This window comes from Pundamilia nyererei, unplaced genomic scaffold, assembly GCF_000239375.1.
Source record: "Pundamilia nyererei isolate P.nyererei 1_Seehausen unplaced genomic scaffold, PunNye1.0 scaffold00042, whole genome shotgun sequence".
Taxonomy (NCBI): Eukaryota; Metazoa; Chordata; class Actinopteri; order Cichliformes; family Cichlidae; genus Pundamilia; species Pundamilia nyererei.
Genome location: NW_005187443.1, coordinates 2756993 through 2784831, shown reverse-complemented (window position 1 = coordinate 2784831; position 27839 = coordinate 2756993). Strand labels below are relative to the sequence as shown.

At 41.3% G+C, this 27839-nt stretch overlaps 1 protein-coding gene across 4 annotated transcripts in view; it reads left to right on the top strand.

Annotated features, from left to right (window-relative positions):
* plxna1b (plexin A1b) overlaps nucleotides 1-27839 on the top strand; it is a 175638-nt gene that overhangs the window by 44648 nt on the left and 103151 nt on the right. For all 4 annotated transcript variants that reach the window (XM_005731319.1, XM_013910375.1, XM_005731318.1 and 1 more), the window contains exon 3: nucleotides 6095-6277. In XM_005731319.1, the coding sequence (XP_005731376.1) occupies nucleotides 6095-6277 (183 nt within the window). The remainder of the gene's footprint in view (nucleotides 1-6094; nucleotides 6278-27839) is intronic.

The following is a 27839-nucleotide window of genomic DNA, read 5'->3' as shown; positions in this document are numbered from 1 at the left end:
TGTATGCTGGCAGATGCAGGTACCGTGTGTGTGTGGGAAAACTTCATCAACATAGGACAGCAGAGGAACAGCCAGCACTTGTGGTTGATGCCGCATATGTTCGGTTTCCTCTTCATACTGCTGTCTGTCACTTCTTTTTGTTCACTTCTCTCTTTCATTCTTTCTCATCTTCTTGCACCCACCATCATAAAAGTAGGCCATCGTTATAGTGAAATGCATCAGTTAGGTACATGTCATGTTTCTGGAAACGCATTTACGTCTCTGTTGGCTTGATGAGGAGGCAGCTGATGACTAGTGGGGAGAGAAGCATTTTCTTTTTGCTGCCCATGATAAATACACACACACATACATGTGCACGCATTCAGAAACGCACAAAAGCACACACATGAACGACAGGCTTGTCTCGAAACCACGCCGTCAGCATTAATGCCAGCCAGTTTTTGTTCCCCTCTCCGCTGTCCTCTCCACTCCTTTACAGAGCATTTATTTCCTCTTACTAACAGGTTTCTACAAAGAAACATAGTGCCTGCTACTGCAGCAGGCTACCCAATTTATTTGCCTGTTTCTAAATGAACGAATGTTTTGTGTTTGCCGCCCATGTTTCCTCCTTCCTTAATTGCCATAATTCACAGCAGTGTTTTCAGTCAACAACACTATGTATGTTCCCTTACATAACCCCATGTTGTACTCTGCTGTTTTCCATATGTTTCACTCAATGGAGGTGACTATTGACAAATTCCACTTGAGGCTAGTCTGTGTGCCCAGACATATTTTCCTGACTTAATATGTTGAAGAAATGGCAATCATGGGGGAATGATTATTCAACCATTTCCTTTAGGCCTGGGCATCCAGCGCACATCTGTAATCAGTCTGTTATTGTGGGTGGAGCTGTGTGCACACGTGTCTGGAGCCATATGAACATTTTCACTCTATTTTGCCATTTTGCAGCACGAGATGGGTGAAGCGGCTCTGCCTTCTTGAAGAAATACAGTTGTGGTTGATGAACATGATTACGTAGGGTTGTAGAGACCACTCTGGTTTTATGTGTATAATTGTTTTCAATACTTACTAGCAGTATTTAGGTCAGACAGTTCTCTGCCACCATGAGTATGAGCTGGAGAGAATTGTACAATTGTGTGTATTCAATAACCCATAAAAGATCGAGTAATAGTCAAATCCAACAACAGTTAAATAGTTAAAAGTTATGTTTGTTGTTAATTATTCAATCGATTTATTTTTGTTTGTTTGTGCAAAACCATCTAGTAACTATCTGGTTCTCTTTGTATCTGATTATAATAAACTCAGCAGATGTTGATTGGAGCTTTCATAAATTGTTCAGGAGGTACATTTTAAACATTGTATTTCCAATAAATGCTTCTTCACTTAGAAAAAAATAAAGTGACAGTGATCACGTCATTAAGAGCCATCAGCTTCTGTTTGCCTTGAGCACAGCACTCACATGTTTGTTTTTGGGTTTTTTTCCCCCCTTTTCTTTTTTGAGAGGGGGGACTTGAGAACAAAAGGCCAAGTTTCTGTGAAAAGCAAATCCACAAATTCATTCAGTGTGCACCGCAGGCACCCTGTGAAAATCAAAACAAGAAACCTCCTCTTCTGCATTTGTAAGACCCTGCTGCCAAAGTCAGCGGAAGGTTGTTGGCTTAACTCCTTCGTCCCCGGCGGAGCTGCGTGTCTTTGAAAACACTGCGGAGCATTACATGCTGTCTCCAGCCAGCAACTCTGCAGAGACCACAAAGGATGGAATATCCTTTCCATACTAAATATCAGCTCCAAATCACATGGGAATCTTTTAGTGTGTTAAATTGCAGAACCCACATCAGAGTGTAGCCTCTGTTAAAATGCTTTCCGACCTCAAGGGAAATGCTTTCTATTCCATGCTGATCTACGCTGTTTAAACCTTTTAGACCTGCAGGAATTGTATACCACCTTTACCCCCCAGTACCGCAGAGAGACCTGTGTAGGTTACTGTGTGAGCACTTGCTAATGCCTGTGTTTGTAATGGTGGTTTGTGTATTAACCCTTATAGAGTCTTGGGGCAACTGTATACAGTATTTTCCACAGTTGGCCTCCTCTAAAGAAGATACATTAACCTTTTTAGGTCCTGCCTCTTAGGCTTGTACATCTTGGGATTTTGTGTGTGTGTGTGGTTGTTTGTGTGGAAACGCTACTGAAGACGCATGCACTTCTTTCACATGACTACATGGTTTAAAATGGTTGGCCCTAGTTTTTGTCATATGATGTGTATGAGGAATTATTTTGTTGCTTGTAACCACATCTGCTTGCTCAGGTTGAAAGAATGTCTGGTTTATTGTGTGCGCATGGGTGCTTATATGTTTGTTGTCTGTCAGTCGCCTTTGTTGTGAGGGATGAAAGTGCCTTCTAGCCATCAGTGGTTACTAAAGAAAGTTGTTTCAGGTAATGGTTGCGTTTGCTTCTAGCTCTCACTTCGTTAAATGCACACACTGCCATACACACAGAAACCCCCATTAAACTGACCCCTTTATTTGTTTCCTTCTACCCTGTGACACGTTAGGGCCAAAAAAATGGGGAGTAAGAAGGGGCAAGGACTTTGTTGTCTCGAGTTGATTGTCCTACCACCTCTCGGAGGACTTGGTCTAAGTGGGCAGATGTGTGATGGACAGAGGGCTGGAGTTGGTGACTTTGTGAGAAATGGAGAGAGAGGGGGTGGATGAAAAGAGAAGGTACAGAAGTAGAAAAGGACAGGGAGGGAATATTGATGTTTGCTAAGTTACTGTAGTGGCTAGGAGGAGACAGAAAAAGAGTGAGAAGGAAGAAAAAGGCAGAATAACGTTTTATTGACTTGTGCCGAGCTGCAGGCAATTTAAGCAGATCAGGAGGGAGAGGGTGTGAGGGAGTGGGTGTTATCTTTTCTCCTGTGCGGATCAATCAGATGATGTAGTGATAAGACTATGGATTACACCGCCATTTACACGCTCCCTATGTATGTGTATGTGTGTGAATACAGCAACTCACACGTTTGCCGGCTGTGGTTAAGTCGCAGATGCACAAACATTTATTCTCTGTTAATAACAGCATCCAAAGTGGACTTTTTTTGATTGGCGTTGTCAAAGAAAATTGATACTCATACACTAATCATTGCTAAAAAATTACTGTCTGAGGTGATAATCAATTTCTACAGCAACGATGCTAACAATGCTGGCTAGGGCTGCACGATATTAGGAAAACCTGCGATGTGCGATAACTGTGATCAATACTGCGATAACGATGTGACTTGCGATAAAAATAAATAGCAAAATAAAAACAAAAAATGAATACATAATTTCCGCTTTACTGCAACAGTTTTATTTAATGAAAGCTGCTGTATTAGCAGTGTAACAACAAAGTGCACTTTAACATTGAAACATTGCCCCCATAAAAAAAACATTGAGGCTTGAATTCTGAAAGACATCCTTCCTGGTCTCTAGAATTAGTTTTAAATAAACATAACTTAAATTATACTGCAAATTATCTCAATGCAGTTGTTCATCATTTTACCACTCACCAAGTAGTTATGATGCAAGTCAAAACTGGAGAGGAAACTTTACTGTAGTGCTTGCGTAGTTTTCAGCTTGGCTCAGTTCAAACATGACTGTCTTGCGGCATGTTTCATACATTTGTGGAATGGCGACATGGGAAAAGTAGTTTCGTGAGGGGATGGGTATCTCCGGTCCACTTTATGTATCAGACTGGTGAAGCCCTCTCTGCTAACTGTATTTATAGGCATTGTTAAAAAATGTGTAATGGCCTCTGTTATTTCTTTGTAGCGCTTTGACGTTTTCTCATAAGGAGTTCCACTTGAAAAACTCTGATACAGAGACGGCTGTTGGACTGCTGCGCTCTTTGTCTTAACGTTAGCAACCTTTGTTTGGCTACCCCTGTCTTTCTGGAACTCTTCAAACAGTTCTCTGTGGTTGTATTGAAGATGATGGTGGAGATTAGTCGTGTTTCCTCTGGTGGTTGCCACGAGTGTTCGGCAAGTTTTGCAGAGTACCTGTGTTTGGAGAACGTCGTCTTTATCAAATCCAAAATACCTCCAAATAAGCGAGGTACTATTTTTTATTTTTATTTTTTAGGCACGAGTTCATAGTCAGTAGCGTTCTCGTCATGCGTCTCGCTCTCAGCCTTTACAACTCTGACTCGTTGCTGCAGCGTTGTTCGCTCCCCACCTGCGTAGGAGGCGGGCCTCTAATCCATTTGATTGGTTAATGCCGTGAAGGGCTCTATTCGACTGGTCAAATGTGTAAAGGGGTTTCTTTGATTGGTAAATTCTTTAAAGCACGTGTGTAAACATTTTAAGGTACCCAATTATCGCAGTTTACGTCGTCTTTTGCGATGGGCCCATCGCGCAGGCTGATATCGCAATGACAATAAATTTTCGATTTATTGTGCAGGCCTAGTGCTGGCTTTGCCTCCTGCAGTGAACACACAACTTCACACATATCTGCTGCAGACAGCCAGGCACACTAGCAGCTGAAGTTGACGTTCTTGACACTAACAGACACTTAGGAACTTAAAGAAGTGAGTCAGGCTCCAGTTTGAGAAATATTTAAGTTTTATACAGTTATCATAAATGTTAACCTGGCCAGCACACAGCATACCGTTTAACTCTATTAGCAATAATCCAATAGTAATATTAGCCAACTGTTATCACTGTGGTAGCGGCTAGTGGCCGGGCTCATAATAAAGTGATAACCTTTGCTGTGTAGCTCCCATATTAATGTTATCAGTCCTGTACGTCTGGAACTTGACAGTGTAATTATTTTTAACAGGATAACAAGTGTTAAGCTTCTCTTAAAGTTCCAAATTGAGGCTGAGAAAAGTCTGAGCTCTTAGATGGTGTCAGCCTATCTTACCAACTTCATCTCATCAGCAGCAAAAACATGGTGACAAGTCACCTGATGCCCAGCACTACTTCAGACAACTTTTTTTTTTTTAACATTTATTTTGCACTAGAGAATTACTTTGATTGGCTGTGACAGTTATTGGTTTGGTTTAATTAATCACTTATTGTTTGGATGTACAACAATGTAGAAAATATAGCTTTCAGTTTCCCAGAGTTTAAGTGGTTTTCAGGCTAGTTTTCATCTGATCAGAAGTTGGGGGGGGGGAAAGATGTTGATAGTGATGAAATAAGGAAACATTGGTCACTTTTCTAGCGTGGGAAACTAGAAACAACAGTCACTAAATGTTATCCATCAGATTAATGTATTAATACTTAACCACAGTGATACCTGATTGATATCCTGAAACTGTGTACAAAAATGTGCAAATGAAGTAAAGCATTTATTGGCTGTGGCATTTTAACCCTGCTTCATGGATTATACCCTGACTGTGTTTGTATGTCATGACTGGTTAAAGCATCATATGGGTCAGTGGATTGCCTGGGGTGATAGACCCCTCGTGACACTGGAATGTTCCAGATATTGTCACATAGTCACCATCATTACTGCCGTGTCACCACCATGACCGAACACTGTGGAATAAAAGGGGTTTGCATGGTGGGATTGTGCTTTAAAGACAGCAGTGTGAGTGTGAGTGAATAACCTCAATTTCAATAATCAATCAACAATCAAATATGTTGGCCATTCTCACTGAATATGGAAACGTACAGCAAGTTGACTTTTAGGCAGCTTAGCTGCTTTTACGAATTGTTTTTAAGGGCATTTGAGGAATTCTCAGAATAGGTGCTTCACATGCGGCTTCCATAGTATGAGACCACATTAGTTTAGAATTTAAAAAAGGCATTTCTTTGAATATAAAATCTAATTTGTAGCATTTTTAGAATGTGTCCTTATATGAATTCATGATTAAACTGAATCTATTTATTGTTTTGAAATGAGATACTTTTCCATTTCTTGTTGTAAATACCACTTTAAAAGCACAACAAATCTAAAGAATTCTCTTGTCAGACAGAAAAACATTCACACAATCACCCCAAACATCACAACCTACATTAATTTGTTTTCTGCTGAACAATCTGCTTTAGATCAGAATAGAATTTTGATTGCTTTTATTTTGTCTGATTCATTTCGTTGCCTTTCCCTCCTGTCTCTAGCCACTTCAGATCGATGATAACTTCTGTGGTCAGGACTTCAACCAGCCTCTGGGGGGAACCAGCACCATCGAGGGGATTCCTCTCTTCATCGATAAGGATGATGGCATGACTTCAGTGGCAGCGTATGACTACCGTGGCAACACTGTGGCGTTTGTTGGCTCACGCAATGGGAAACTGAAGAAGGTAGGATTGTTGGTGTGTGTGTGTGTGGTCTTTTTAAAATTTTTGTTTTATTTTTTTCTATCGATGCTGGTATTTCTTTTCCATTTGAACTGGATGGAATATGAAGTTGAAGGGAAATTGTGTGTAAGCCAAAAAGGCATTTAGATTTTTGTCGTTTATTTATTATCCAGTTAAAAGGAAGCAACTTTCTGGCAAATATTTTTTTTACTTGTGAATGGTTACCAGCATTTTGCCCAGTGATGCTTGTCAGTTCATAAGCTGTGTACTGGCGGCCTAATCGTTGTAGATTTGCATAAGGCACTTTGCTGATGCTTTTTTTTTATACTAAATGCAGTCATCACCATTTTTCTTGCTGGTGGCTATTTCCAGCAGGACATCCGAGTGTCTCTTTAAAACCTGTTCATTTAACAAGCAATTTAAAGCAAGTCTGCGCCTACTCTTTCATTGATTGTCATGTTTGTCACGTCAGGCATAAAACGTAACTGCTTTGTCCCAATGCCACGTACGGTCTTTTAAGAGCTCACCTTCAATCAATCCAACAGCTATGACTGGTGAATGGCTTTTCTGTTCAGGTCAGCTGTGCAGGGCTGAGGTGGATAGATAGAGCTTTGGACAGGGATAAAGTGGTGATGGATGCATTGGTGGGGAAGAAGAAAATCTAAAGTGCATTTCTTGATGAAACTATTGTCCCTTTCTTTGGGTCAATTTCTTTGTGGATTCAAAGCAAGTTAGGGTTTATGTCATCGCACTTATGCGGCTGTTGCACCCTTTTCTGTAGAGGAATGATTAATGATGTGCGGTCATGTAACAAATGGACAAACCTCTGTGCCTGATTAAACTGATATAGCTGACCTTTTGTTATTGTATGTTAGATATATGTACAATTTTCCGCAATTATGGTCCTTTTTGTGTAACAGTGTTGTGTTCAATCTCAGCAATTGTTCCTTTGCGTGCGCGCGCGTGTGTGTGTATCCAGACTATGGAGGACAGAGCTCTCGGGGTAAATGGTATCTCATTAGAATTCACCCCATTTCTCTCCACACTGCTCAAGACCTGTCATCCATTCAATATTATGAATGTATAATCAGCCTGTGTGTTTGTGCACTTTTAATACGAGTTTATGTATTCACGCAATGCTTGTGTGTTTGTCACTCACAGTGTGCATAATAATGCATCGCGCTTGCGATGGCATGGGTTCGTGTGTGCACGCATGTGTTTGTGTTTATGAGAGCGCATGAGACGGCAAACAATACAGTGTCGACTAAGATTCAGTGCCGTGCATTTGTCAAAGTGACACCCATTCACTTAGCTCGGCAACAGTCCCTTTATTTATTTAGCTGTTGTCACATGTCTTTTCTTGTGTGGTGTTATGCACTCTGACTGAGGTATATATGTGTGTTTGGAGCATCACCTGGGGAAGAGACTGCTGCAGTAGGGTTTGAGATAAGTTGTTTTCATGTGTTTGCGCGCCATCATGTGTGTGCGTGTGCGCAACAGCAGAGCCAAGGAGCCCGCGGTTCTTTTGGCTGCCTTGTGTTTCAGTCAAACCCAAAAACAACTAAAATAATTTGGTCTTGGAAAGGATTCAGTTTGCTGTGAAGGAACAATATCTAAAACCTGACGTTGGAGCATGCACAGACATGCACGCGCGCACACACTCACTCACTCACTCACTCAGACAGCAACCATAAAGAGGCAGATGAAGAAAAAAAATGGAAAAAGAGCAACTGAATTAATAGTGTGTGATAACAGATTGTTGGGTCCTCTGATTGTGTGTGTCAGTGTTTCTGTAACTGATTTTTATTTGTGTCATTATCCTTTCAGTAAAAGCACCGTCTGTTTCAGGACGAGTGTTAAAGTTTGTGTGGACGAGTGGGAGTGCATGCAGGCCATGAAGGAATTACTGAGTATGTTCCTGTTCTTACACCTTCCTCAGGAGAGCATTAGTGTTGAATGTTGTTTATATAGCTCTGCCTGAGGGCGATGAAGGGAAAGAGGGGCAGAAATAAGGAGAGTATTGGTTGGCTGGATGAATTTGCCTTAAGGAGACAGCTTGCATGTGTGCTTTTCAGGTGCGTTTTAAGAGACATGGAAAGGTATGATTGGCAAATCCGAAAAACAACAAATCTGGCAGTGACTGTTGCAATAATTTTAAATATAACCAACTAATGTTTGCCAAATGGATCCACATTAATCTCCTGGGAGAGTTTTGAGGTTTAAGGAACATCACTTTACCTTAAATAACTTTTTGTTCACGTCTTTATTGGCTAGACGTGAAGTGCTTTGATAATCTGTTATATCTGCGCTCAGTCTATTTTTAACTAACTATAATGTTCAAGGTTTTCCAGAGCAACAAGACAGTAGCATAAACAACATGTTTTAAGCACTAATGAAGTCCCTCTGTGCTCTGTAGCCTCTCACACACTCGCAGGAGAAGCTTTTACTAATGAGTAATGGTTTGATGGGACACCGACATTAGAGAGAGAGAATCAGGAAGGAAGATGGTAAGATGAAGGAGATATAGGAGGTTAGCGGAAGAAGAAGGGGGAAGGAAGCGATGAAGAGAGGTGATGCCCTCTGATTAACTAATTTCAATGGTCATCTGGATACTGCTGTGGTCAAGGGCACAACTGTTGACCGGCTATCTGCTGCACTTAATTTTTAGGATTAAAAGCTCTGATTCTTTGATGGTGTGATTATGTCTGGGTGCTTGGCTTTGCCTGCCATCGGTCCCTGTGTCTTTGTCAGCTTTATTCTAGTTTACATAGTGGACCTTATTCACTCCTCTTTTATGCCTTTCTGTCTGAAGAAGCATTGTAACAAAGCTGCTGTGGTTTGTTTAGCCAACACATTTATAATGATAAAAGTCTGAGTGATTCTCTCAGCCACTTCTGTGCTTTCAGGCCCCGTTGAGCAGTGACAATAAATGGGCATCAACCATGACACACTCACACATACGCTTGCACACATATGCACCATCTCAATAGGTGGTCTGGGGAGATGAGAGAAGAAGGGAGGATTGCACTTGACAATCTAGTACCTATTGTCTGCTTTTGGTGCTGCACACACACGAACACTCAAACGCAGGTTAGGATTCCTCAGCTGCACCCTCCATCAGAGGCCAGCGCGAGCCATCTGCTGTGTATATATGGCCAGTGTGCCAGGTGGTACGAGCCCCAAGTGCTCGATGTGTCCCCCATTGTGTCCATGCCAGGCTCAGGTGTGTGGGTGCGGAGGTGCCGTTCAATGACCATTCATCAGTGCATCAATTGAGCTTCCCCGCAGTTTCTGACAGAAGTTAGAAGACAATATAAGACGAGCGTAAGCGACCAGCATAAGAATAACATAGTGAATGGGACAAATAAGGCCTTACACTACATGTTACTACATGAAACACATAGGTTTATAGATGTAACAAACTTCAACATAGCATTTTAAAAATCCTTTGAATATGAGAAATCATTTTTTGAAAATCCTCTGACCTGTCCAGGGTGTACCCCACTGCTGAAAAGCAGCTGGCAAAGGTTCCAGCTCCCCTGTGACCCCGAATTGGATATGTGGAAGAAAACTGATGGATATTCAAAGCAGAGAGTGCAGTGGATGATGGTTTGAGAGCATGTCTTGGAGCCAAAAAATAACATGTTTGACCCTACACCTAGTAAGCGTTTTCATTAGCTAATCAGTACAGGATCCGTTGAGGTGTATTTGAAAGCGAACATGACCGAGTATTTGTTCTGTCACCCTGCAGCACATTGTAAAAGCTAAGTGGATGACTGCGTCAGCTAAGCAGCTGCAATCTAAACATTAAGTGGCAGATGGGATTTCACATGTTGTTGCTGTTGTACACACAGCAGGCCTCATGAAGCCACAGTTAGGTTTATGAATTACAGATTTTAAGTCTTTGAGTCTCATCTTCAGTTTGAGCTTTGTCTAAAATTACCTCAGCAAATGTTCTAAATAATATTTCTCACTGTCAAATTTTAAGAAAAACTTAACCCACACAAGTAACTGTAACATAAAACTTGCTCCAGCTTTGGTGTTAAAGATTATCCCCAAAAGCGATCTAATGATCTAAAGCTTGCATCTTTATTTTTCTAACCTATTGAAAATAACAAAAAAATGTTTCATCATAGTAAAGATAATACTGCAGAAATGAGGTTTAAGCCGTAACTACACCAGTGAGACAGCATTTCAGGGGTTAATAAGAAGTGACAGTTTGTCATTTGTATGTGTATATTGCTGTGTGAAGTCACTGATGTATTCCACTGGGGCTGCCGGTGTCACCGTCAAGAGACCATGTCATGGCCTAATTGACTGATGATTGTTATTCTACTGGTGCATAATGCTGCCCTGTCCAACTCCCCTGTGTGTGTATGTGTTTGTGTGTGTGTGAGGCTGTTTTTAGTGCTTTGCATTTAAATTGTTGTTCCAGCCTTCTCTTTGCAGACAGTGCCCAAATAGTAAAAAACAATTATATATAAATAAATAAATAAAATAAAAACACACATTCTGAAAATAAAGTAGTTGCTTGTCAGGGAGGAATGATGAAATAAACATCTGTCTTTTACTGATTCTCTATTTGTGTCGTCGTCTTTTAATTGAGAATGTGCAGAAAATTACAGTCTGAAAATATGGTACATAGACTTTGTTTGTTCGTGTGTGTGTCTGAGTGAGAGACTTCTGTGGTTTGTGTCATCATTTGGCTCAGCCTCCCAAGCCACGAGTTGTTTGGCCCGGGCATGAGCACAGAGGCCAGCTTTGTGCGGACTCTTGGTGGCCCTCGGTCATTAGTTCACCCAACTGCATGGGGTCACACAAACGCACGAAGCGGATGAGAAAGCGACGGAGGAAATGGAGATGTAGCTGATTGTGAAAGAGATTTGATATGGCAGAGGCTGTGGAGTTATGATCAAGTTCCCTAGACAAAACGGATAACTTGCACTTTGTATTTAACACCAAGTTTTTCCACCTAATTTAGTTCTCTCCCAGTGTGCCATCAGTCTTCCAATCTAATCATAATGTTCTCATATTAACAGCTAAATGTATCATTTTCTGCTACAATTTGTTCCCTCTGTGCTGTCAGCACAGTAAAATGGTGTTTTCCCAAATAGCCCAGTTGAGCCACAAATGTGTGAGACGAGCCAGGAATATGCCGTAGGACCACTCATTTAGCACGCAACCTCAAATGAATTTTGCCTTTGTTATTCTAACCGTGGCTAATACAGTGCTCAGAGGACCACAGATGGTGATTTTATTGTTGTTTTTTGTTTTTTGGGGAGTGAAACTTGAACTATATGCATATTATTAAAGTAATGTAATGACCATTATACGGTCTTACTTATACCGACGCAGGCAGTGGACAATGAAATATGTTTGACAATCTAAATCTCCAAGCTTAAGCTAATGTGTCTGTGTTTGTGTGATTGTCGCTCAAGCAAATGGATATCAGTTGTCTCTGTTCATTGCCTGCCTGAGTCTTTCTCTCATATGTAGGTTATCCTTGCATATGACTATATTCATCCTACAATAGCATTCTGCATCTCTCCGTGAATGCACTCTCGCACACGTCTGCACACACTCGAGCCTTTGGAGGGTGTCATTGTAGATTCACACTGTGAATATACAGGGTTTGTTCACTTCTGCTATCTCTGCTTTTGCTCATTGTATGAGCAGCAACCATATAGATTGTTGGATAATATAAGCTCTAACAATGTCTAAAACTCATCCATAACCCTCAACTCTGACTAGTGTAACAAGCACAGTGAGTAACAGGATCATCCACTGCTTCCTCACTTTGCCTCTTTGCTTCTGTTCTCTGCCTCGTTTTCTCTGTTTCATCTGCTGCTCACATATTCTCTTTCTATCTCCTTCTGTGATCAAAGATTCCCCTCCCTGATAATAGCTGAGCGTTTGTATGTGTTGAGATGAAATGGCAGTGATCGCTATTTCTCTCTAATCATTTTCTCTCATTAAAGTGAGGAGTGTGCGCATATGCACTCCGAATGCAAATAAATATATGTACAAGTGTACATGTATACAGGAAGTTTGCATGTATAAAGTTTGCGTATGCCCACGCACACACATACATGCTCTTTCCCACTCCAGAAAATAGGTTGTAGCACTTAGATTGTAAGGGTAGACAGTAATGAGGGGTCCTCTTAAAAGATTTAATGCCATACCATCCTTTACACATGCATGATTCCATCCAGTCTCATTAAACCAGGGGTCTAATTCTGCACCTTTTTCCTGCAAGAGCTTCATATGCCATAACGAGCCATATTTCCTACCTTCCTAACAAGCTATGGTGACATTAAGAGGCGATATGACTTGATAGTTCACTCTCAAAACCTTAACAAATGTGTCTTAATCTTGGCACCAATCTAGTCCTTTAACCAAAGCTACAATAAATGTTTAAAGCTAATCATTTTTAAAGAGCAAGATAAGTTACAGTGGGCTTCTGTGTAGGCTAATGCCACAAATGAGAACGGTTCAGTCCTTGATAATCTCAGCGCTAATGCATTTTAGCTCAGTTCAACTGTGTGTGACTGCACTGCACAGCACTCATTCACTACCTCTGCGTTCTCTCCACAATTCACTACTACCAGGGGTTAATGAGCCAAAGTGGGGAGTAGATGAGAGTGGGGAAAAAGCCAAGAGAAAGGGATACAGAATGAAAAGAGAGAGCAAGGGAGATGAATTATAAATGCACCACGCTAGAATCCATTTTTAAGGGAAGATTAGAAGAGTCTGGATGCAAGCTGGGATGCTCACATGATCCAAGTGAGGACGAGGCCAGCCTGTTTCTAGGTCATCTCCATTAGGCATCTCGGGGTGGAACATCAAAGAGTCCCTGCTCTCCATATGATATGTGTGTGTGAAAGTTACATGCACTTTTTAAAATTGCACTCAGTTTTACTGTACAATAGTGAAAATCACGATATACTGTTTGTGCGCTTAGTGTATTTTTTCCAGCAAATAATGATTTTCTTTAAGGCATCAGTTCCATAGAATTATAGCAGAGCTCTGTCTATGGCAGCTGATACAGCCAAGAGCACACCTGGTGGATGGCACAATGCCAGGACTCATGGTGTCATTATTTCTGACAGGTCACACACGCACACACAAACACACTAGAGGGAATGTCATAGCTCATACTGAAAGGTAAAATGAGCCCATTCATGCAGGTATATACCAACTTGGAAACACACTGGGACAGCACAGTGTCCGGAGGTTTGGTCATGAGTGACACAGCAGGCAAAGATTACCTTTGGAGGCTATATCTCTCATACAGTCACAGTCACACAGTGTCTCATACGCTCATTCCTTTCCAATTAAACTCAGCAGCTCACAGTATGTATGTTCCTGGTTTTAAAAGAGACTGTCTTCAACTCGCTACACAGCTCACCACAAGCCCATTACAGCCACATGTGGAAGCTTAACCTCTTAGCCATTAAATGGAAGAAATCAGCAACTGTTTACGGACGGATACCCTGACACAGAAGTAGGACACATAATGGAAGCAGGCACAGCACTTTGATGCTTCTCTGAGAAAATAATAATATAATAAAAAAAAAAGATAATACAAGGGTTCTTTTCCATCTCCATTACACCAAATGATGAGTGTAAATATGTGAGTTACTATCAAATTGGCTAATCTACTGTGAAGAATGCAAACGGCACTGCCGTGCACACACTCGCACACTCGTGCACGCAGCCTCCTATGGGAAACAACTGTAGCAGGCTTATCAGATTACACGTTGCAAAGCTAATAGATTCTTAATAGATTGTTTTTGATTAGTTCCTGTGGTTTAGTGACGTTAAGATGATTAACATTTGTGAGTAGGGAAACAAACACACATTTGCATTCACACTCACCTGCGTATATTTGCATACAGTGTTGTATGAGGTGACTGCATATTCTGTTACTGTAATTTGTGAATGTCTTTTTCTGAAGTGTGTGACATCAAATGGACGTTGTAGGCTTTAGTAGCACTTCAAGGCCATGAAATTCAGACTGGGTCTCTGTGTTTTTTTTTTGTTTTTTTTTTTTAAAATGCACACACTTCAAAATACTTTTGAGATACACGAACAAAAACAAGTCCAAATACAACAGCTCCCTGCGTTTATCCTTCTCACACAGCATGATGGCATCTCCCGCTGTCTAACTAATTACCCCTCTGTCCTGTGCCCCCCCCCAGGGGTAATAGCTTGAGCCTGAAACCTTGTCACAGTGTTAGCTGGCTTTGTATCTTGCCCCAAGCCTGCCTGCTTTCAGACCACTCGCCTCATGACCACTTCTGGCCATACTGCACTCACCCTGTGGGTAATCCTGTTAGCGTAAGAGTATGTGATAGCCAAGCGGAAAGCCAATTCCCCACACTGGTCTTATGCCCTCTGCCCAGTCTCTTAGAGTAACAGCTGGCTAAAGTGAACTTATTTCAGTTTCAGGACCAACTCTTGTTCCACTTTATCTAGGGTCTTCTTATTAGTATTACTGGAGCTAGAAAAAAAGCCCTGTTACTGGTGTAGCTGACCTTGTGACTTAACATTTCCGCCAGCTAAGTCTTTAAAAATGGTGAGGCACTTTGTCCTTATATTCCCCATTTTAATCCCATATCCAAATTATGTGATTGTCTCCTTTTGGTAATTTATCCATCCATTTATTAAATTCAAATGTTTCAACCTGATTAATTAGTCTCTCTTTTCCATGTTTCTCTTGTTCCTCTTGCACTTCTTGTCCTTTCCATTTAGTCCTTCTGTTCTCTGTCTTTGCTTCACTCACACTATCGGTCTTTCTCCGTCTCACTTTTCTCCATGGAATTGGTCATTAGCTGACTGACTGAGCTGATTGCATCTATTCCCAAGGCTAGCATTTGTTTGTGCATCTTGTTTTTTTTTTCTTTTAATTTTGTTCACTCCCTCCTCTTTCCCTCTTTCACTCTCTCCCTTGCTCCCCACCCACTCTCCCCCAGCAGTCATTCTTTTTCTCCTCCCAACTTATCTCACTTCATCTACCTTCTTTACACCCCCTGCCGCCCTCCTTTCTTGCACAATTCCATCTATCCCCTTTCTTGCTAAAATGGTCTTAGACACAAAGACTGGTTTGGGTTGCTGAATTAGCATACCAATGCACACAGACACTCCCAACAGTCGTCTCTATATCTTCTCTATAACATTAATTGCACAGTGTCATTCTAAATTGGCTAACACCAATTAAGCCCTCGCTATTATATTTAATTGGTCATTTAGCGTGGCTATGGTTTGAATGCTGTCTCCCTGGGAATGGTATAGCTGGCCTCCAGCAGCCCATGTGGCCGTTTCAAAGACTGTTTCCCCCTCCCTGTGGATTTTACAATGGCCTGGCCAGCAACTGCACTGCCAAGAGCCAAGATGGAGGTGTGTGCATGTTGTGTTCTTTGGAGGGGGAGTAACAAATGGTATGGAGAGGGAGAGAGATTTTGTTCTGTCTGCCACCTCACGCCCTCCAACCACCCTCACATCCCTCTCCTACTATGCTCCTCCATCCATGTGTTGCTGTTGGATTAGGCTAATTAAAGTACCGCAAGCGGGGTCCTCAGAGAGCAGCCACACACACACACACATATTGTACACATTCAGTCTTTAATGAAGGCAGGCACAGATGCACACACAATTGGAAAAACAGGAAGGAACCGTGAGCATAAGCCCCCATATGTACAAAGACATGCATCACACTCTGAAAGTACTCTAGCAACAGAGGTTCATAGGAAAAAGCATTGTGTAAATATTTAATGGGCAGTTTTCTTGCCTTTTTCTACTGTAAATGAGCGAAAGATCATGTGGACCATAGACTGTATGTAAAACATGATTGTAGCTCCCCAGTCTGCCAAATAGGAACTATTAAAGCTACTTCATGATTTGACAGCTGAGTTTCTCAGGCAGATTCATCCCTTGCCTGTAACATCTGGATTGACCACAACAACAGGGCAACCGCTGAAATGCTGCACTTCACTAACCACTTGGGCATAGCTACCATGACAACACCATCTTTTATATAAAGTTTATGGTTTAAAGTAGTTATCTTTGAGTTCCTATATAGACTCAATTGTTTGTCATCAGTAAAGAGCTGAGCTTCAGTCTGTGCAAACCCATCCTAAATGGATCATCAGGAGTCCGTATCCACTTCTAGCTATAGCCAGAGGACTCCCAGCTATGCAGTAATATCCATAGGAGCCATGTGCTGTCTTATTTATGGGTCACTGGCAGTGAACCAGTGGCCCAGAAATAACACCACAACCTCTCACTTTAACCTTGCTGTGTGTCTGCATGTGTGTGCTTTAAAGGAATGGTTGACAGTTTTTGCCGTGTGGCACTGAAGAGTGTTTTCCTGTCTGTAGATCTTCTCTGCTTTCCTGTGTATATGTGTGTGCTGGTGTTTGTCTCAAAACGTTTGCATGTCACGGTATGCACTGATCTTTGAATGTCAATGAAATATTTGTTCTCAAGATAAAAAAGAAGCGGGGGGAGAGAGAGAGAAAAGTACAGAAAGGTAGTCTTGTCACTGAGAAAGTGAGAAAGAACGAACACTTGGTAGGAATCCCTTCCGGATGTTTCTACTTTCAGGATATTGACTGTGTCTCTGGAAAACCGCCTGCTTCCAGGGAAACCTATTGGATTACTGATAACCTTGGAATTGATATGGCCAGTACACGGGGTGTTTAAGAGAGGGAAGGGACAGAGATTGTGGGTACACAGACTTCTTTGGTTAGCTATATTCTCTTTAACTGCTCTTTTGCAGTTAAATCAGTGATGGACTAATACACGTGTACTGTGTTGTTTAGCTTTCCATGCTCCTTAGTTGATATTTATCCTGCTTTGCAGTGGCAGGCTATGGCTTTCGTGGTCCCACGAGAGCCCCGTTTTATTATCGTACAGAAGATATCAGAGCATTTTGAGCATACAACAATAAGCACAGTCACACAAGTGCACACCCAATAATAAGGCTCCAATAACATAGAGGTCTTTACTCCAACTTGTCTCCAAATCCCTCAGCGCTGGGCCTGCTCCTCGGTTGCCATGGCAACAGTAGTCAGGGCAGCCACGGTTGGCAATACTGAGGAAGAAGAACGATGAGAGAGAGTGAGTCACAGGGAGCATTGATGTTTGTGATTCAGCCATGGGATTTCAACGCAGCCACAACACTGAAACTGGGTTGCTGCAATGTTGCTGAATGTTAGAGTTGTGCACCACAACAGTGGGAATGCAGTTTCAGCTGGGGTTGGAAATAAGTGGGCTTGTAGGTCATGTTTACCCCTGTGTGCATTTGTGTGTGTAAGGAGAGAGAGAGGGATGTGCGAGGGAGAAATAAAATTGCAGAGGCAACACACACACACACACACACACACACACACACACACACACACACACACACTCACACACTAACTCCTTCTGCACGTTCAGTCTGTCTTCAGGTGTGTGTGTATGTGTTCATTCATGCACTACACAGTGGCTGTGGACAGGATTCATTCTACACTTCATTGCTTTGATAGTACATCTGCTTACAACTACAAGGTTTTTCTTTTTTTATTATTATTATTAAAATTTTGCTGTAAAAATACATCTTACACAAAGTTCTTTTAACATCTGTTAAAAGCTTGCCAGTAACTCATTTGACTTTTAGTATAATGCCATCCAGTTGAAAAACAATTTCCAGAAAGAAAAAACAACAACGAGCTATTGTTGTTGGGGAAATCTCTCCTCTGTACATGTACAGTGGAGAACAGCATAGCACAGAGTGGATGCACAGCAAACAGGCAGTTAGTGTCAGAGCTCCGATGGAAAATCCATAGTTTCATTACACTCCTAGTGGTATTAATGTGGCCAGGAGGCGACCAAAGCTCTATCATGGGCCCTAGGGGAGCCAAAATGGCTGCATTTAGTAATGCAGTGGAGTGAAGAGGAGGCAAGAGGGTCAAGACTGCCGGTGGGAATAAAGTGTGTTGGAAAGACAGAGAGAAGCCAGATAAAGTTCATGTGCAGTAACGGGCACAGCTGCAATTGTACCCTACTCACCTTTGGAAATTTCTGCAATGCTGTGCATGTGTGTGTGAAGGAAGCTCACAGTATGATTTGACATCAATGCTGTAGGTTACAATATGTTTATTACACAGATCCTTCACCGACTGTCACACTAAGGTTGACATACACATTTCTTTGTATACCTTGTTGTTTAAAAGGCAACTGTGTTTTGTTGTAGAATAGTACTTAGGGATATTTTGTAATTAAACTTTAAACGGTACCCAGACACACAACAACATTAATGGTGTATTACCATCCCACTTGGCTTGGTATGGCTGTTAACTGGCTCAGACTTCCTGCTCCTTTAATCACTGCCTAACACAAATGAGATCGCACCAGATGCAAGTGAATTCTCAGACTACACCCATTATTATACTTCGTATTTAATGAGGGAAGTTATAAATACACCAAAATTGAGTTGTGTGATAGGGCCTGTCAGTGGTAAAGGGGCCATGGACCTGTTGGGCCCACTGCTTTCATCCCCCTTTATTTAGACCTTTATTCTAATCCCAACTCGGTGTTACAGTTCTGTAAATGTATGCACAGCTTTAATGTTATTAAATTAAGAAAACTTGATTTACCTCCATGCATAAACATTTTGCAAGATTACAAACAGACCAACGGACTCACAAGCTTGTTTGAGGAACTTAGAAAGCCATGCTGTTGCAATTGGTGGAAAATAGCTTAAAACTGCTATTACTAAGAACCAAATAGTGCATTAATGAGACAAAGCCACTTAGAGTTATTGGAAGGGTCCTGAGGTGAGTTAATCTGGGAGAAGGTTGGACTTCAGAGCTCCTGGCTATTGTTTGTCCCTCCGGGTGATTAGAGTTAAGAGACAGGCTTTAAGGGAAATTAGCTTTCGATCGTTCCTTCTGATAAAAAGTAGCATTGTAATTGTTAGCGACCTCCAGGGTCAGAAAGTAAAGACCTGGTGAGAGGTATTGTACACAGTAATGTGGATTGATTTTAAAAATGTTGGTCATTTGCTGAAAGTTTACTATTCACAGAGCGTGAAAGTGGCAGAAATGTGTCTAAATCCCTGCTTTTTACTCCTCTTTCAGTGGAATTTGGCAACACACAGCTGCAGGAGTTCAACAGTTCTCATTTTATAAATAATTTGTACCTCATGTCTACTTGAAGAATAAGATGACAATGTTTATTTTGAACCTCTCTTTACCTTGTATACCTAACCAGATAACATGATGTCAGACCTCACAGGCAAGTGAGGGATTACAACTGGAACAAAAGAGAGAGGAGATGTGAGGAGAGGCAACGCTCACACACAAAACACACACTCTTAATCAGACTGATTGCTTGCATCTCTGACTCCTCATTGCATCACGTCTCTAAGGCATTGTTCCTGCATCTCCCTCTCAGGCTGTTTGTGAGGAACAGATTTAGAAATGCAGGGTCCCCAGTAGACCACAAGCCACAAAAGGCCATATCCTCATGTTATGAAAGCTTAGGTGTTGACCAAAACATGAGGTGGTGTACTTGGTTATAGACTTTTGATTCACATCCAGTGAAGTCTGTAAATGCTGTGTATAAAACACTTGTCATGTACACGCTCTCATTGAAGCACAGTTATATAGAGCCAATTTCATTAGCAGTCAGACCTGACCTGCATACTTCAGTTAATAGAGTTTGAAATAAATAGAGTATTGACTAACTGAGTGCTTAGGTAGATGAAAGAAATAGTTGAACAAGTGGGTATTCAGTGTTTAAAATGCCCAAACAAGCTTTTTCTTTTGCACTTAAATGCATATTTCTCTTGTGCTGACTTTACTGACACACCGATTTTTGTTTTTTCTCCTCCCTACACTTGGAGAAGATACATACGTTTACTTACACACACACACACACACACACACACACACACACACACACACACACACACACACACACACACACACACACATTCTCTTTCTGACTTGTTCTCAATTCCCAAGTCATCTCCTCAGAGAGAGCGATTGAGCCAGGAGCAATGCAAATTGGGTAAAATGTTCCGGAAAGTGGCTTTTCCCACTGGGACTTCTCAACTCGAGCTCTGAGTTAGCACTCTCTCTCTGTGTATGGGTTCGCTTGTGCGTGTGTGTGTGTCACAGTTCTTGCACTTGCATTTGTGGGTGTGAAAATGCAAATTGCTCCACATGTGCCTGCGTGCATGAAAATGTGAACGTCTGGATGAGAGTGTGTGTTCATCGCTATTTCTCTCAGGCCGCAGGTGGCTGCAGACCGGGGTTAAGATTTTAGGAAGGCTAGAGACCGAAAATAAAAGCATGTTTATAAAGCAAGGTGATGGTGAAAATTGAGGCTACATCTCTGAGATCGCACCAATAAACTGCTACAAACGATCAGTTAGCTGTTAGTGTGACCATCATTTTAGAAAGAAAAAAACTGAGTGGAAGATTTATTTTTGGTTAGAGGGAGATATTGTTAAATTTGCAAATACCATCTGATGTTTGTCAGAGCTTCTTACTTGGACAGTTTTTGACCACAAGCCTGGGATTTGTGAATCATTGACTCCCACGAGATATAAGGCTTTCAGTTTTTAACAATGCATGTGTAGCAATAATCCACAGGACAACACTCTGGTCCTACTTTTATTTTACTGGTTGAGTTTGTCTTATGAACAGTAAACATTACACAAGCTTGAACTGTTAATTAACGTGTGACCTAATACAAAGGACAAGAATCAGTTGTGCTGCATCGATGGCTCTGTTTTATAAACAGCGCAGACTTTGTGATGATTTTCAGGCCTTTGAAAATGAGACATGGTTTTTAGCTTTTTATACAGCATTAAAGTCACTGAATAGAAGTGATTGAAAATTTTAAACAGCTAAAAAGATGTAAGCTCACCCTTAAAAATGTGGGTCTGTAGCTACAACCACAAGAGGGTACAAGTGCTAAATACTCTGATAAAGAGCAAAGTTCATTGTAAACTTCTATAACTTCATGAATGTTACAGAAGCAGTGCTTAATAATGAAACATAAATAATGATACATTTAACCGTTAGGGAAAAGCTGAGATTTAAATGATCCTGGCAGATTTAATTACTTGTCTTAACAATTAAATTTGGAGAGGTTGTCAGTTTGATTGGCCAAAATAAAGTCTTTACTATGCTGCCAAGTTGCTCCTTTGTTGAAGAACTGCATCGCATGCCCTTCTGTGAGCAGGAATCAAGTTTACCTCCAGATGAACTCTTGGAAATGTTTTCTCTGGCATTAGCTATTGCTTCTGCCATGTCCGTTGCGGGGGTTGTATTGTGCTGGTTTGGATTTATTGCCCTCTCTGCATGTGTGAGTGAGTGTGTATTTTTGTGTGTGTGCGTGCAGTCGGTTAGGGCGGATAGTGAAGCATTGCCCTTCCACAAATGGGCCGTGGAAAACCTACAGGTTGGACCATCTGCCTCCTGCACACGCGTGCGTTTCTGTGCGTGAGATTGTGTCTTTTGACTTCTATGAACAGGAAGGTATTGTGTATTCTAAATTTGTGAGCTCACAAGTACACACGTACGAACAGCAGATTCCTGCGCTGGCTAACTTAACAGACTTGGCCCTGGATGGAGGATGCAGGATAGGAAGACAATGGGACTGTGATATTTGGTTTTACTGGAAATGGTGTGAAGAGGTGGAAGGGGGTATGCAAGCACGCCTAGCGAATGGGCACAGTTTTCAAAGGCAGACCTGTAAATATGGCCCGAAAGAGGAAACGATACATGAAAGGGGGGAAAACAAGCTTGTGAATGTCTCTGTGGAAAAACACAAACACTTTATCTCCAGCTATAATCACTGAGTGAACAAACATTACTGAAGGGGTTTCGAGCCATAGAAGTGAATTGCCTTGTGAAAACGTGTAATATCATATCAGTATCAGCAGTATTGCATTTCAAGGATGTGGGATACATTTTCATCAGGCACTTATCTCAACACAGAACCATTAGACGTATTTACATCAAATCTCTCCCTCCTTTCTCTACATCCCTCTTGCGATTTTTCTCAGGAGGAAAGCACCAAAGTGTGTTTTTAAACGCAAAGAGAGCATGCCACACCATCTGTAACATGCGTATTTCTCAAAGTAAGAATATAGGTTTAATTGAGCTTTTTAATTGTCCTCTAAATCCTGCTGAGCACCCATGCTGCTGCTTAATGGTGTATGTATGCGTGCGCGCGTGTGTGTTTTCTCTGTGTATGCATGTCTGGGTCTGTTGGGATGTGAATTTTTCTACTTTTGAGTGGAGAGAGTGAGTAAGCAAGCATGTGGGCTCCTTCTTAATGAGCTAATAGCAATGTCTGGTTACCCTTTGAGGAAATTGTTAGCGTCTGTTGTGTTTTTGTAGTTTTGAAAAGGAGAGAAAGGGTTAGAAGAAGAAGAAATGAATGAATTCAATTAACTTGCATAAGAGCCGCCCATGTTGAGTCACATATTGGGTTTTTGGATGCTCTTTGTACATATAGTTGTGTGTTTGAGTGTAAACAGCTGATTGGTTGCTATATTAGCGCCTCACTTTCACTGTAATTCGCTTCGATTTTGAGTTAATCTAATCACATCAATTTGCCATAAACTGTGTGAGAGAGTGGACATTTAATTTCTTTGGCTTCAACTCAAGTTAGCACAGCTGGAATGGTGTCATCGGGTTGTGTGTTGCTATATAAATAACAGCAACTCCGGGCAGGGCTGATCTCTTTGATTGCCTGTGCAATTGTCTGTTCACGTGTTTGTGGTTTTACTTATGTGAGAAATCTAGGATGAAGGATTTCCTCTTTCTATATGAACAACTTCCCCCTCTCATACACACGTCCTCTCTGTGTGGGGTGCACTTGGAGAAAGGAAAAGGATAAGATATGCGTGTGTGTGTGTGTGTGTGTGTGTGTGTGTGTGTTGGAGAGTACGACACAATAAAGAGTACTTCTATAAAAAGCAGTCTTGTGACAGTCCAGTGCACTCAGCTGACTGTCTGGAAACTTTGCTGTGCTTTCTTCTCCTCTCGCCTGTTTTGCTCCCAGGGCAGCCTTCTCGCTAACTTAACCTTTTTTTTGTCAGAGCATTACATTTTAATTCACACTCTTCACTTTCCTCTGCTCTTTGTCTTGATTTTATTCAAACTGTCCTGCAGAAGGAAATGGGAGAGAGCTGTTGGAAAGCAAAGTGAAGAGGAAGAAGGCAGGGAGTGGTGATTTAATGTCCAGTAACACATGTCGGACTCTGCTCTGTCAGGGAAACGCATAAAAACAAACACGGGCGCTGGAGGTGTTTCTTCAGATGCTGATAGTGTACTACAGTATCCTGTTGCCTAAGCCATTACATCAAGTGTTAAACTTAAGTCCAATAGTGTTGTTACAGTGCCAGCACTGTGTGTGTGTGTTTGTGTTGGAATTTCACCATCACAAGCTGAATAAGATTTACCCCCTGTTTAAGTCAACGGAGTTATATTTAGATTGTGTACACAGTTGATGATATAGATAGATGGATATAGATATACATACATATGGACATGGAATTGAGTTGTGTAATTCAGTGTCTGCATGTATTTCTGTTTGAACTGTTGATTTGGATGAGGAAAAGGAAGTGCTGCATGTAACCACAGCCTGGGGTTTGGGCTTTTACCACACTACTAAATTCTGTAATTAAACTAAAATTAGCGTGATTGCCAAACAGTTTCTTAGCCCACTAACAAGTGAGAGCCTGCAGGGAAATGTCGTAAGAATCAGCAAACTGAATGAAAATCCTCAATTTCACTGTATTTGGTTAAAACATGACACATGCTTGTGCTGTAAGTTCCCATATGCCTCTTTTCCACCAGCACATACTCAACTTGACTCTACTCTGTTTTGGTTGTGTTTCTATTATAATTGAGTCCCACCTCAATGTGCACAGGGAGTCCCGTGAAGTCATTTGTTTGCAACACAACACAACCACCAAGCCACCATTTATAAAAACGCCTGCACCTCGTCCCTCATTCCCAGGTTTAAAAAACTGGTGAGTTTGATTCTTTTGAAGAGGTCGTTCCCATGACTCATCCAGTGAGTTTGCTCCCTGCCCAATCAGTGGCATACAGTCTGTTGATGTCACTGTTTGGTTGCACTTGGCTCTCTTGCAACCCTGTACAAGTAGGTACAGAGGTAGGTACTGTTGTACTACCAGCAAAGTTTAGAACAGCTGGAACATGGAACACTAATAAAACATCCCCCTGCCTGAATAGAGGTAAAGGATGTCCTTGAGTAAATAAACTCCACTCCGTGCAGGTTAAAGGTTTGGAATTCTGGTCAAAGCTGCCAGGAGGCAAAAAGAAGAGAGCTGAATTTAGATTAGTCTTTGTCACTGCTCGGATCGTTTTGCATCTCTGTTGTTGGTTTAAAGTGACCAATCACCAGTGTCTCATCATCAGCTCTTTCACACTTTATATAATTTTGTTAAACTCTGACTTTCGTATGTCCTTCCGCTTTCTTCCTCTTGCTAACCACAGCTTTAGATCCATCCTTCTGTTTCTTTCTCTCTGTGTTTGCCTTGGTTTGTGCACCTCATTGAAACGGAGCAGCACAGTCATACACAGATAATGTGTTAGTAAATGACAGCCAGTAACCATTGGTATCAGAAGCGCTCTCACTAAATTTCTCTTGAACTTTCTTCTCTTTTCCTCATTTATCATTCCTCCTTTTATCCTCTGTTTTCATCACTGCCCTTCTGTCTGTTTTCTTCTTTGACCCTGTGTGACTGCTTTAAGTTCAGGCCTTTGAAGATAATATTGTAGCTCTGGTTTTGGGTGTTGTAAATCACATAAACTCAGTTTTCTTCATGTGGGAAACAAACATTTTGAAACAAAAGACTGATGAACAAGAACAAAGTTGTCAAACAATAAGTTTCTTGTTTGCTTAGTACTGCCCCTGTGTTTATAAATGTTGCCAAATCTGTTCATTGTAATTGTATGACTGTAGCCCAGCCCTGGATGAAATTAGGCACCCACAGAAGGATACAGCAAGTCATTTACAGCTTCTAAATTGTCATAATTTGGCAGCAATGTGGTTGAACGTGGGTGGGCCATATCATCTGCATAGCTTTGGGTGTCAACCAAACCCCTCCCAACCTTCTCCTGAGAGACTGCAGCCATTGGTCAGGCCCCATTTTGTTACCATGGCTATAGGCCAAACCAGAGGCGGGGCATCTGTCTTCCACCTGGTCGCACCAGCTGCTCAAGCACTGCTGCTATGGCATGCCTGGAGTGTATCTGAGCCTGCTTGCTGGCTTGTGTTTTTGTGTTTGTACATAATACTTGTATTATATTACAGAAGTGACTGTACTCATAAGTATTACTTAAATATCAAATGACATTTATATAGGACCAACAAAGCTACAAATCAGAGAATATATTTAAAGTGCAAAAGAACCCAAAGTTGAAACAGCCAAAGAAATCACAACAAAAGTAAATACACATGTGATAGCTTTAAAAAACCTGTTACCACAGCAGAGTACTCCTGTGATTCCAGTTAGCTTAATTTCATAAGCTAGGTTCTTAAATGAGCTGTGACCACCTGTCACCAGACTGGAAATGGCTCAACATGGAAAGTTGGAAAGAGAGGAAAGAATTGCCAGTGGATATAAGACATCTGATTGTGATGCGAAGAATTTGACAAAGTCATGTTTTAAAGAAAAAAAGTGATGATCTAGAAATCAGTCCAGATGCAGTTACAATACTAGTGAGGTGGTGTGGAATAAGCCACAGTAACATGTCATAACTGCAGTGGAAAATCCTTTTAAAAGCAGGCCGCACACATGCATTTGTGGAATTTAGACACACAAGTGCTTCAGACTTGGCACAGAGGTTATCACTGAAAGTCAGAATTTAAGTGACGGCGCAGAAAATACAAAGAGCATTGCATCATGTGTGGACGACATCCAAAAAGAGCCTTTTCTTGCTTGTTGGCATAAAACTGCAAGATTACATTATGCTTAAGAACATGGAAAAAAGCCTGAGGTGTATTAGGAGCACATTCTTTAGTCAGATCAGGCCAAGATAAGTTTGTTTGGCTCAGTGAAGAAACAGCTTATTAATTTAAAACTGGTATCAGATCAGTGCTCTGTGTCAACTGGTACACAAAGCCAAGCTATCTGTATCAGTATCTGGACTCAAAACGTCAGGTTGGTGCATCCCTACCAAAGGCAGTGTGTGGAGTCTGTTGTGCTGCTGTTGTGTGTTATGTTTCCTTATATAGCTATAGTCAGTCCCTATCTGTGCCCTCTGTGGTTACATAAGGTAGTGTAAAGTGCCTCTAGTTGAGCAGTGGCGGTATTAATAGATGTTATTTAAGTGTAGCACACCATGCTTGCAGCCTACATATAGAATCTCACAAGGAGTCTAGTCAGCAAAGTCCAGAGGCAGCAAAGCTGTTCTTGCTTCCAGGTTGTGTGTACCTGTCATTGCTTTTCATCAACTGGGAAGTGCGCGTTAATAATTTATTACCCTACAGCTCTTCTCATTGGGAGGAATACAACATATGCTCTCTGGTGTTTTATATTTACCTCACCCCCATTCACTTTTGAGATGTGCTACAACACAGGGCAGCACCCCGTATAGATGAGCTTGGGCAATTCTCGGTGTTTTTTACATCATCCAATTGATTAGCAGCTATTACCAATAGACTATCCAATCATATCCAGCAGCAGACTCGTGACTCATTTTAAATGCCAGTAGCCGATCTGACAGCACAGCTGCTGTCATCAACCAGTATTTTGGTTCATTTAATCACACAGTGTTACAGTGTAGTGGTTACAGTGTGCTAAGTCTGTCTTCATTGTCTTCTCCTGAGCGGAGGGTGTCCCATCCTTCCTTCCCATCCCATCCCATCCTCTCTCTCCTTCCCTCAGCAAACATCTCAAGTGCTTTAATGTTTCTACCTTTTCTTGTTACTCTACTCTTCACTTATTCTGCCATTAGTCTACATGACTGATAACAAGGTTCAATATGTTTTTCCAACTAACTCAAACCAACTGAGAACTTACCAAACAGGAACTGAGAACAAACCTAGCAACTTTTTTAAAATACCGGCGCAAAACTTCGACTTTTTAAAACCCCACTTCCTTTCCTCAAACTGTAGTTATATTTACTGTTACACATACTGACTTGTGTGTTGGCTTTAGTTGGAAATTTGCACTAAAAATGGTCTGTTTGCAAGAGAATTTGAATTGTTTTAGTTAAAATGTTAAGATATTGGGAAATGTTTTGAACATTTTGCAGTCTAGGATGGAGGAAATGTCAAAAATGTATCATCCTCATCCTGTTTCCACTGGTGTCATTTCATGTATAATATAAAGGATCAAGTAGCTAGTTGTTTCAGCGTGTGTGCCTCTCTCTACACATGCCTAGGACATCTGGTAAATGTCACTTTGTGTTTTCTACTCCTCTGCCCTTCTCCTCTGTTGCTCTCACACACATAACGGTGTAGTGTTTAAATAATGTTGAGGTATAGGTGTGTGTGTGCATGTGTGTTTGTGTTTTTTTTTTTT